At 36.8% G+C, this 13,116-nt stretch overlaps 1 protein-coding gene across 2 annotated transcripts in view; it reads left to right on the forward strand.

Annotated features, from left to right (window-relative positions):
* phyhiplb (phytanoyl-CoA 2-hydroxylase interacting protein-like b) overlaps positions 1 to 13,116 on the forward strand; it is a 70,390-nt gene that overhangs the window by 51,369 nt on the left and 5,905 nt on the right. For both annotated transcript variants that reach the window (XM_056469351.1, XM_056469352.1), the window contains exons 2-4: positions 3,096 to 3,292; positions 6,344 to 6,518; positions 8,427 to 8,544. In XM_056469351.1, the coding sequence (XP_056325326.1) occupies positions 3,096 to 3,292; positions 6,344 to 6,518; positions 8,427 to 8,544 (490 nt within the window). The remainder of the gene's footprint in view (positions 1 to 3,095; positions 3,293 to 6,343; positions 6,519 to 8,426; positions 8,545 to 13,116) is intronic.

Below are 13,116 nucleotides of genomic sequence, written 5' to 3' on the forward strand. Positions count from 1 at the left end.
AAACTCCACACAGAAATGCCAATTGACCCAGCTGGGACTCAAACCAGCGACCTTCTTGCTGCGAGGCGACAGTGCTAACCACTGAGCCACCAATTACTGGCACTTTAAGAGTAATGAAAATACATGTAAAGGAGAAACCTTTATCGATGCCCTTGGCTCCTTGTGATACACTGATGTCTAGTTTGAAACGATTTTTCTATGAAAAAAAAACTGAATATTATTTACATCATAACCAGCGTAATTTAAACAGTCTGAGTGTGCTAACATCAGCCTGGACCACAATCATTCTGTGGCAAGACATCTTACCGTCTTACCATCTTTTGCCTGCATGCATTGACGTCAATATAAGACATTGCCAAATATGAAGTGCAGGTTTCATGAAACGTGAACACGCCTTTCCCTTTAAAAACTTGTGGAGTGCAGGGGATCATGGGATTGAACATGAAGCGAAGATTATTATCACTAAGAGATGGCCAGATATGCAGCTGTGGGGAATAAAGGGTTAAAGTTAATTTTCACAACAATACCGCAGTAGTCTATGTGCTGTGTTTCAAGAGTTCCCACTTAGATATGCTTGGCGTATAAAGCAGGTTTGGCATGCTGTCCCAGGAGAGAACCCTGAGCTCGGAGATATTTGAGCCCAGGGCTCCCGCCCGGTCGATAAGCATATCAGGAGATCCGAGATCAGGTAGGTCTCGAGAGCTCCCCCTTTAGAAAAGGGAGGAAAAGGAGGAGATGGGGTGGAACGGGAGATTCTTCCAAACGAAGATAGAAACAGTAGGGAGAAAATGATCCATTTATAGTAAACTAGGATCACTCTGTTTGGATTATTACTCATTACAGATGAGTGGCCAGACGTGCTCAATCATATCACGTGCTCCTCTCGAAATTAGTTTATGAAACTTCACTTGTTCCTGTAATTTTTTTTGATGATTACTACAATAACCTACCATGCAACACAGGATTTGTTGGCCGTTCGTTATTAAAGGACGGATCAGCAAAGGCTATAATGTATGTGACTTTGTTAGTAACTGTTACACTGTTTATATGGACCACTTTTTATTTCCTCCAGATCCTATGAGTGTTTCTCCTTCCTACACAACCTGTAAGTGTGATTAAAATGGTTGCCTCGTTTTCTGTAGTTTGCAAAATATGTATTTAATCGTGTGTTGCAACTTGCAATCGCTTTGCGCGACTTCTAATCCCTTATCTATTAAAGATCAGTGCTTGTAATGTATCTCTCAGGTTAAATCTTTTTAGGGACATTCACATATCGCGTCCAAAACCATGTGGAAAATGCAACGCATGCTTCTTTCTTTATTGATTTAAATGCGTTTCTGAGCGTGTGATCGCCTGCCCTAATGGCATCTGAAAGCATTCTGCACCAGAGATTGTAACTCTGATGGACAGTAATCCACAACAGAGCACAAACTGGCATTCAAATTGCGCACCATTTTGTTAGCAACACCCAACTACCAACGATCCTATCGGTTTCCAAAAGGACAAGGTCATGCACGAGTCACAACCTACTTTTTTTTTCTAATTTCAGAAAATGTTACAAGCGGATGTACGTCACCATTGGGGAAATAAAGACAATCAAACTTTAAAGTCCCCATTCATTGGACGTTGCTGAGAGTTGTATTTCAGTATGTTAATGAACTTTCAACTTAAACTGAATATTGAGTAGGGGGCTGGGTTTTCTCTTTACACCTCATAAGCTTATAGCTAGGGCCAGATGGAATCTGCTGACATTTTTTGCTATTTCTGCGAAGAATTTTGGTAAAAATCTGTGGAGTTCTGCGGAATTATTTTTAGGGCATCATAACTAAAAACTTAATATATGAAATAAAAAAAGATTAACTTTACTTAATAAACAAATCAAGTCTCTCATATAATATATCTACTAAAAGACAGAAAATATTACTGTACAAACTGCATTGGACATAAATCAGATGAATATTTTCATATTAGTCAAAAATATTACTGTAATTAATTAAAAAACTGAATAAATATAGATTTACACAAATTTACTCAAGTAAATAAACAGAATTAAAGATGGGCTAAAAATCAGCAGAAATCTGTGGAAAATCTGCGGAAATCTGAGGAAAATCTGCAGAATTCTGCATGTGCAGATTCTGTGGGCCTACTTATAGCAAACTAAAAGTAAGTATATTGTGGCTGAAGCCATCAAACTGATGTCAACAGAAAAGGGTCGCCTCTCCAGACACAGACGTGGACTGAAGATTATCAAAACAAACTTCTTTTTTTTCCAGTGGATTAACTTGCACAAATTGATTGTTCACCTAAAGACTAACAATGTGTGCTAGCAAAACAAATATTCTAAAATAACAAATATAGCTAATTCTATCAAACCTCTTCAGCTGCTTCAGAACGCAGCAGCACGAGTGGTCTTTGATGAACCCAAAAGAGCACGTCACTCCGCTACTCACCCGTTTGCACTGGCTGCCAGTTGCTGCTCGCATCAAATTCAAGGCTCTGATGTTTGCTTACAAAGCGACCTCTGGCTTTGCTCCTTCTTATCTGCTCTCACTTCTGCAGATTTATGTGCCCTCCAGAAACTTGCGTTCAGTGAATGAACGTCGCCTCGTGGTTCCATCTCTAAGTGGGAAGAAATCACTTTCCCGAACTCTCGCATTCAATCTGCCCAGTTGGTGGAATGAACTCCCTAACTACATCAGAACAGCAGAGTCACTTGCTGTCTTCAAGAAACGACTAAAAACTCAACTATTTAGTCTCCACTTTCCTTCCTAATCTGCAACTGCCTCTCTGGCTATACCACTAACTGTACTCTCTCTCTCAAAAAAAAATAAATAATAATAATTTCTAATGCTTAGCTTCTTAGACTTTACACACCTGAAACTTGTCTATAGCACTTATTCACTGCTGCTCTTATAGTTGTGTAAATTGCTTCCTTGTCCTCATTTGTAAGTCGCTTTGGATAAAAGCGTCTGCTAAATGACTAAATGTAAATGTAAATATGGTACATTTAGATTCCACACAGAACTTAATATCGCAAATAACATCAAAGATATCCTCACTATTTTCTCTTCCATCTGTCTCACTGTGTCTCTCAGGAAATAAGTCCCTTGATAGTGGGATTGCCGAGATGGAGGAACTTCCGGTTCCCCAGAACATCAAAATCAGCAACATCACATGCGACTCCTTCAAGATCTGCTGGGATATGGACTCCAGGTCTAAGGAACGCATCACACACTACTTCATCGACCTCAACAAGAAGGAAAACAAGAACGCCAACAAGTTCAAACACAAGGTGAATGATTACAGCAGCTTCCTACTGAGCCTATTCTGTTGTAGGCCCACATAGAAATTTGATATACATTTAGTCATTTATCAGCTTTTTTGGCATTCAGTGATTCAACAAGAAGAGGCAATACAAACAACAAGTGCTAACTACATAAAGGAACTCTTAGTGCTCAGAGAATTAAGTGCTAGAGTTAGGAGGGGGAGTGATTTTTATAGGGAGAAGAGTGTTTCTACAGGTGATATGTCAAGCCTACTCACCTCTGTGAGACACACTTCTTAAATGCACAATGCTTTTACAGATATGGAGTGAGTGTCAGGTGCAAAAGTGCCAGAGAGATGAAAGTGTGTGTTTTCTACAGGTGGTTTGTCAAGTCCACTCACCTGTGTGAGGAACATTCAGATTAGCAGAATGTTTTGAGGTTTTCGTGTGGTGTGGTGGGGAGGAGAGAAGAGGGGGTCCTGGTTTTGGGATCTGGGACTGTGGATAATATTTCAGAGGGGGGGTAAGATGATTGAAGTTGAGGGGCTCTAACAGTTTGTGGGAATAAACTGTTGTTTAGTCTAACCAAGTGGGCTCTAATACTCCAGAACCGTCTTTCTGCTGGCAAGAGCTGGAAGAGACTGTGAAACCGATGTATGCCAATATTTTGACATGCACATATGAGATACATATGAGTTCATATTTGGATTTCACATATAAAAACAAAACATTGTATATTTCAAAATACTGGAAAAATGGCCTATAAACTGTGTTGGGGTAAGTTACTTTTGAAAGTAATGCACTACAATATTGAGTTACTCCCTAGAAAAGTAACTAGTTGTTTTAATTAGTTACTTTTTATGGTAAGTAATGCGTTTCGTACTTTTGAGTTTCTTTTGCATTACTTTTTATTACGTGGCTGAGGCTTGATCTCTTTCAGAACTTGTTTTTTTCTTACTTTTTTAATAGAGGAGTTCTGCGAATAACAACACACTGTATAATCTACACTTTCATTTACCTTTAAAAAATGTATACATTTACACATTACATTTTTTTTAGGGTAATAATAAACCCCAGAGCTACACATGCTGTATACAAGGGCATAGTAAGTGGGGGAAAAGGGTGACAGAGTGCATAGGGCTCTGCCAATTTAAGGTCTCTGTGATGGGTTGCGGGTGGGGGGGTTGGAGGGTGGTTGGGGGTGCACCAACAATAACCGCAACCTCCAACCTCTTTAACATTTGACTTATCATCTATCCTCCCATACACCAACACGCCCTTGGGGGATAGGTTGTGCATAAGGCGTGAAATTGATTATTAAAAGTTAAAAGCGATGTGCTCAAGTAAAATCTCTGTCCATTGAGACAATCCTCCTTTCTTTCTCTCATTGACTGCGTGATTCATTGTGATTGTTTTCATTTTAATTCAGCAATTTATTTTTTAAAAGCTAATTAAACTAAAAAGTAACATTTTCAAAAAAAGGAACTCAAATATTATTATTTATTTTTAAATGTGCTACTTTACTCGTTACATAGAACCTGTTACTTATTATTACTTAACTCACATTTCTTGTAATGCGTTACCTATAAATATATTGAAATGACAAATATGTACATACAGTTGAAGTCAGAATGAATAGCCCCCTTTTGAATTCGTTTTCTTTTTTGAAAAGAAATATGGTAAGAAATATTTCTCAAATGTTGTTTAACAGAGCAAGGAAATTTTCACAGTATGTCTGATAATATTTTTTCTTCTGGAGAAAGTCTTATTTGTTTTATTTCGGCTAGAATAAAAGCAGTTTTAAATTTTTTAAAACCATTTTAAGGTCATTTTAAGGCCCTTTAAGCTATTTTTTTTCTCGATAGTCTACAGAACAAACCATCGTTGTACAATAACTTGTCTAATTACCCTAACCTGCCTAGTTAACCTAATTAACCTAGTTAAGCCTTTAAATGTCACTTTAAGCTGTATAATATCTATTAAAATATTATTTACTGTCATCATGGCAAAGATAAAATAAATCAGTTATTAGAAATGAGTTATTAAAACTATTATGTTTAGAAATGTGCTGAGAAAATCTTCTAAACAGAAATTGGGGGGTGGGGGAATAAACGGGGGCAAATAATTCAGGGGGGCTAATAATTCTGACTTCAACTGTATATGTTCAAATATGTTTGATGTAATTATTGATATGTTCATATAGGTTCAAACATGGCCATGTCAACATTTATAGTTATATCTACTATATTTGTACATAGTTGAATACTATTGAAGACTGAATTATTAGCCCCCTTGGATATTTTTTCCCCAATTTCTGTTTAACTGAAAGATTTTAACATTTCTAAACATAATAGTTTCAATAACTCATTTCTAATAACTGATAGATACTAGTATTCTGCTTAAAGTGCAATTTAAAGGCTTTACTAGGGTAATTAGGGTAACTAGGCAAAAATTTGTATAAAGATGGTTTGTTCTGTAGACAATCAAAAAATTATTGCTTAAGGGGGCTAATAATATTGACCTTAAAAGGGTTTTAAAAAATTAAAAACTGCTTTTATCCTAGCCAAAATAAACCAAATAAGACTTTCACCAGAAGGAAAAATATTATAGGAAATACTGTGAAGAATTTCACAGAAGGGCGAATAATTTTGACTTCAACTGTATGTACATAGACCCCAGATTAATAAAGGGACTAAGCCAAAAAGGAATGAATGAATGTATGTACATATAAGTAAATGTAAAACTGTATATTTTGCATATATGGCATATTTTAGAAGTAAAATCCAAATATAAAGTTGTATCTCATGTAATTTGCATATAATGCAATGTAAAATTTGGTCACACTTTATTTTGATGGTCCGTTTGTTGAATTTAAGTTACATCGCATCTACATGCCAACTAATTCTCATTAGATTACAAGTAGACTGTTAGGTTGGGGTTAGGGTTAGCATAAATTGACATGTACTTGCAAAGTTTCATACAGTCAAATGTCTGTTGAAGGAGCAGTATGTAAAGCAAACAGTCTACCAATACTCAAATGGACCATCAAAATAAAGTGTTACTGTATGTCTCCACTAGGACGTCCCGACTAAACTGGTAGCGAAAGCCGTTCCTCTGCCCATGACAGTTAGAGGACACTGGTTCCTGAGTCCCCGCACTGAGTACACAGTTGCTGTTCAGACTGCCTCCAAACAGGGCGATGGAGACTACGCTGTGTCTGAATGGAGCGAGATCAATGAATTCTGCACAGCAGGTGAGGTGCATGTTCATGGGACTTCAAAGCAAGATTTCTCAGAATGTGATAATTAATTAGATACATTAGATCAGTGTTTCCCAAGCCTGTTCCTAAAGGCACACCAATAGAACACATTTTCAACCTCTTCCTAATCAAACACGTCCGAATCAACTCATAAGGTCATTAGAAGAGACTCTAAAATCTGAAATTAATGGGTCAAATAAGGGAGACATCCAAAAAATGTACTGTTGGTGTCTCTGGGAACAGGGTTAACAGGCTCCTTAAAATGATTGCAAACCTGTTTGAGTTTCTTACATTTGTTGAACACAAAAGAAGATGTTTTAAATAATGTTCGGGAACCACTGACTTCCATAGTAGTAAAGTCAGTGGCTACAAGTTTATTTTAGTTTTAGTTTTTTGTAGTTATGTTTGAACATTCTTAAAAATATCTTCACAGAAGAAGAAACTCAAATAGTTTTGAAACAAGTGGAGAATGAATAAATGATTTTCTACTTTGGTTGAACAGTTTTGTTAAAAAAAATGAATGGAGTGCTATGAAGGACATGAAAGATAGTTAGCAAATCAAATGCTGTAATTCTGATTTAATTAAATAATAAAATGAAATATTTCAGCCACCTCAGCTCATTTACGATATAAAAATATTTTTTTCAACTTTTGAAATGTTATAAAGCCACCTATTGGTCAGTGTTGTTGAAAATTTGCATAGTCTTCTTTATAATAATGAATCATGTGCTCACCAAACTTTGTGAACATAATTTTTTAATAATTAAAAAAAAACACGTTTTAAGGTTAATTGAAAAAACTAGAACTTATAACAAAAGCATTTTTTAAATATAATGTCAAATACTTAACAAATGGTTTAATTGATAGCAAAGTTGCAACATGAACATTTTGTAGTTGAAAATGATGCACCATGAAATTATAAACATTGAATTATGAACGATATATTAAAGGGCAAGTTCACCCAAAAATGAAAATTCTGTCACAACTTACTTGTTTCAAACTTTTATGATTATCTTGTTGAACACAAAAAAAGATATTTTAAAGAATGTTGAAAACCTGTAACCATTGAAATCCATAGTATCTGTTCCCTACACTATGGAAGTCAATGGTTACAGGTTTTGAGCTTTCTTCAAAATAAAAACTAAAAGGTTTGGAAACACATATGGGGGAACAAATGCAAGTTCCTGTAAACCTTCTTTAAAAGTATTTCACTCTGTTCATGAGTTACAGCCATACTTGTAGAGTTGTTCTGCACACTTTGAAAGTTTCGACAGTTTTGAGTCGACGTTTTTCAGACTGAGTCAACAATAACAAAACAGGAGTTATGAGTTGGGCCAGACAGAATCTGCAGAGATTTTTTGCTATTTCTGCAGAGAATATTGTCAAAAAAATCGGCGAATTTATGCTGAATGATTTTGGGAGTATCATAACTAAAACCTTAATATTTAAAATAACTAAATAATACCTTTTTAACTTTAATGTTTACAATGCAAATCCAATTAAATCCAATTATTTCATAAACACAGACAACCTCTCATATAATATATCTACTAAACGACAGAAAATATTATTTTACAAACTGTACTGTGAATAAATCAAATGAATATTTTCATATTGGTCAACAATATTACTGAAATTAATTTCAAAACTGAATAAATAGAAATGTACACACATCTACAAGTAAATAATTAGACTTAACGATAGGCTAAAAATTTCTGAAAATCTGCGGATTATTGTGCACGCAGATTTCGTGTGGGTCTAGTTATGAGCAATTTGAAACTAGAATGGAAATCCGTCATTAGTATATAATTTACACCTAAGAGTTGTAAAATCTGTTGTTTTTAAGTATTGATGATGTTGGCTGCTAATACATGTTTCTTTTTCCTTCTTTTGTACGTGCAGATTATTCCACCGTTCATCTCACGCAGTTGATGGAGAAAGCAGAGGTCATCGCCGGCAGAATGCTGCGATTCTCCGTCTTTTATCGAAACCAACACAAAGAGTACTTCGACCATGCAAGGTGAGTGATTCCACATGAGCAACAACATCAAATGATGAAAGAAATAATAATAATAATAATAATAATATTATACACTCACTGGCCACTTTATTAGGTACAACTGCTTGTTAATGCAAATTTCTAATCAGCCAAACACATGGCAGCAACTCAATGCATTTAGGCATGTAGACATGGTCAAGACGATCTGCTGCAGTTCAAACCGAGCATCAGAATGGGGAAGAAAGGTGATTTAAGTAACTTTGAACATGGCATGGTTGTTGGTGCCAGGCGGTGTGGTCCGAGTATTTCAGAAACTGCTGATCTACTGGGATTTTCACGCACAACCATCTGTAGGGTTTACAGAGAATGGTCTGAAAAAGAGAAAATATCCAGCGAGTGGCAGTTCTGTGGGCACGAATGCCTTGTTGAAGCCAGAGGTCAGAGGAGAATGGCCAGACTGGTTCCAGCTGATAGAAAGGCAACCGAGGTATGCACAACTGAAGTATGCAGAAGAACGCACAACACATCGTACCTTGAGGCAGATGGGCAGAAGACCACACCAGGTGCCACTCCTGTCAGCTAATAACAGGAAACTGAGTCTACAGTTTGCACAGGCTCACCAAAATTGGACAATTGAAAATTGCAAAAACGTTTCCTGGTCTGATGAGTCTCCATTGCGACATTCAGATGGTAGGGTCAGAATTTGGCATCAACACCATGAAACTATGTATCCATCATGCCTTGTATCAACGGTTCAGGCTGGTGGTGGTGTTGTAATGGTGTGGGGGATATTTTATTTGCACATTTTGGGCCCATTAGTACCAATTGAGCATCGTGTCAACACCACAGCCTACCTGAGTATTGTTGCTGGTCATGTCCATCCCTTTATAACCACAGTGTACCCATCTTCTGAACATGTTTCTTGAACATGACAATGAGTTCACTGTACTCAAATGGCCTCCACAGTCACCAGAACTCAATCCAATAGAGCACCTTTGGGATGTGGTGAAACGGGAGATTCACATCATGGATGTGCAGCTGACAAATCTGCAGCGACTGCATGATGCTATCATGACAAAATGGACCAAAATCTCTGAGGAGCATTTCCAGTACCTTGTTAAATCTATGCCACCAAGGATTAAGGCTGTTCTGAAGGCAAAAGAGGGGTCCAACCCGGTAATAGTAAGGTGTACCTAACAAAGTGGCCGGTTAGTGTATAAATAAAGGGAAAACTAAATGACCATTTTTCTTTTGTGAAACAAAAGACTCAATTCTAAAATATATGGTGGCCATGATATTAGTGAAGTTTGTTCATGAGACATCTATGGTATTAGACTCATACCTATTTACTTAAATAATTACCCCAAAAAAGAGATATTTGATGAATATGAATATTTGTTTTCCACGGAAGAATGTCACACAGACTAAGAACAACTTGAGAGGGAGTAAATTAATTCTCATATCATATAAATATTTGTTATGCTTTGAGAAAGCCTCAAAAATGCTGAGGGGTTTTATTAAAATGTTTGGAGTAGTTCTCTTCATGCGAATCATCTTCCTTTGTGACTCTGAATTGAATTTCGCATAACCCCAGCAATTCTGTACTAACGTAATTCCTTCTGGTATTAGCATCAGTGCAATTTGATGAAAACAGCCATTAAATCATACGTCTTCATGGCTCAAAAGCCTATTTCTGTTGAATTTAATGCATTTAAGGTGATATAATAAATCTCTAATGAGCTTTTCCAAGAATAAAGGGTATGTGATTTTAGATGTAGGAGGCACAGAGGAATCAAATTAAATCCGTCTGAAAGGCTCATTGCAGTCTGAGGTAGTAAAAGGAAGACATTCATTCATTCCGCTTTGGAAATCATCATTTTTCTCTTTTAATACCACTCTAATACATATATATGAATGTATTACTTCATCTTACAGTTTTTAGTATTTATTGCTTTGATTCAATAGAAGTCATTGAGTCATTGACCTCAGTGAGTGAAGTCTATTGATGCTATACTTTTGCACGCACAACTCCACACTGGCTTTTTAACATTTCTAAAATATATACGTGATTGAGGTTGAACTTGTTTATTTATGTATTAAATAAACACTATTTTGGGCGGCACGGTAGCTCAGTGGTTAGCACTGTCGCCTCACAGCAAGAAGGTCGCTGTTTCGAGTCCCGGCTGGAGCAGTTGGCATTTCTGTGAGGAGTTTGCATGTTCTCCCAGTGTTGGCGTGGGTTTCCTCCGGGTGCTCCGGTTTCCCCCACAGTCCAAAGACATATAGGTGAATTGGATAAACTAAATTGTCCATAGCGGATGAGTTTGTATGTAAATGAGAGTATATGGGTGTATCCCAGTTCTGAGTTGCTGCTGGAAGCGCATCAGCTGCATAAAACATATACTGGAATAGTTGGTAGTTCATTCCGCTGTGGTGATCCCTGATAAATAAGAGACGGAAAATGAATGAATGTATATATAGAAACTTAAGTGAGAAACTGAGCTCCAAAATGGACAAAAAAGCATTATGACAATGCTAAGTACTGGTGGTGAATGAGGAGATTCCCCCTATGTGTAAAGCGCTTTGAGTGCCCAGAAAAGCGCTATATAAATGTAAGGAATTATTATTATTATTATTATTATTATTATTATTATTATTATTAAAGGGCACCTACTGTAGGTTAGCCCTTTTTTCAGATTTAGTCTTTTGTGTCTCCAGAAAGTTTGTGTAAAGTTTCAGCTCAAAACACCCATCAGATTTTTTATTATACCTTTTATTAAATTCCTATTTTTACATTTTTTCACTAAAGCTAAGCTAAGCTAAATCGCTGTAATTCATTACACACATGCTCTGTTTTAAAACATTTTAAACATATGAAACTCACTCTTAATCACATTTGATGATGATTGATGATTGATGATTTATTCCCGGTTGCTTTGCGCTCGTCCTCTCTTGTTGATATGATTATACACGTGACTACCGGGACATGTTAATACGTGCAGCTGTCAATCAATTCGGTGGGCGGGGGGACCGCACTCCTACGTAAAGTTGCGGTCAATCTGAAAACAGCTCCAATTGGTCCACCGTTTTTTATGTTGCTAAACTGAAAAAAAAGGACTGGGTGTGTTTATATCACCCCAATATGACGGTCTATACACCATACATGCACACACGTCTGTCCAAACAGCTTGAAAAGTAGATTTTTCACCATAGGTGCCCTTTAAGTGGTCAAAGAGATTCACATTCTCTTTTCCAAGTCTCCTGAAATCTTTACCAACACCAGTTTCCATTTGAAAGAATTAGATGTAGTACTTGAGTTATACCCTGTTCTCAGAAACACACCAAAAACAGCACACTAAACATGCTAAAAGACTAAAAATTAACAAGCTTTTTTATAGCAGAAAACAGCAACGGGTTCCTAAAATATTATTTCATTAAATCAATAAAAATCATTAAATATAAATAATTACAGGCTGCATTTCTAAGATATGAGATCAAGCATATTGATCTATTAATTTGTCTGCATCACAAACTGGGTGTTTTACTACTGTACTTTACAAATAGGTGTAATTGCATTTTTTGTATGATATGGCTGTTAATACATTTGCTTAATCCACTAAATCTCAAGCCGCCTTTCCACTGCACACGACAAACGACAAGCGAATGGGGAGTAGTCTGGGAGCTACGTGAAGTTCCGATCATCTCCGTATGTGGAATATTCGGATCCGATTTGAGTTGTTGAAATATTTGAACTCCTGCGACTACATTGTATGCGACCGGCCGACTGGATGTGATGTAATCCAGTGTTGTCCGAGCAGATCTGTGCGCACCAGATGAGAAATAGAATTTTTTTCGCTATTTTTTGAATCAGAAAAAAAACATTTCTATTCATAAATGAGTAATAAAAATATTCTTTTTTTTTTTTGTTGTCTCCATATTCCCTCCAAACATTTTAGCGGTCTATGAGTTTCTAGTATTCATTCATTCTACCATGGTGAATGGACGGAGAATAAAGGCTCAGAGGCACCACAAGAATTAGCTTCTCTTCCATAGTGCACGACAACACTGAAAATTCTGTGCGACTGCCACAGTATTCCGACAGTCATGTCCAAATGTCGTGTGCAGTGGAAAGGCGGCTTGAAGCCTTCTTTCCACTGCACACGACAAACGACAAGCGACAAACCGGAAGTCATTCATTTTCAATGGAGAGTAGTCTGGGAGCTGCGTGAAGTTCCGATCATCTCCGTATGCGTAAAATTTGAATCCAAATTGAGCTGCGGATTTGTTGAAATATTTAAACTCCTGTGAGTTTATTTTTTTAATGTTGTCTCCACATTCCCTCCAAAATGTTTAGCAGTCTATGAGTTTAGTATTCATTCAATCAACCATGGTGAACGCACAGAGAATAAAGGCTCTTGCTTTTGCACTCCTTTATTTCGGACACTGCAAGAATCTAGCTTCTCTCCCATGTGCACGACAGAACTGAAAATTCTGTGTGACTGCCACATGTGGGCGATTTCCGAAAGTTGTGTCCAAATGTCATGTGAAGTGGAAAGGTGGCTTAAAGCAAGATTTTTGACTGAACATACAAAG

This window comes from Danio aesculapii, chromosome 12 (assembly GCF_903798145.1).
Source record: "Danio aesculapii chromosome 12, fDanAes4.1, whole genome shotgun sequence".
Taxonomy (NCBI): Eukaryota; Metazoa; Chordata; class Actinopteri; order Cypriniformes; family Danionidae; genus Danio; species Danio aesculapii.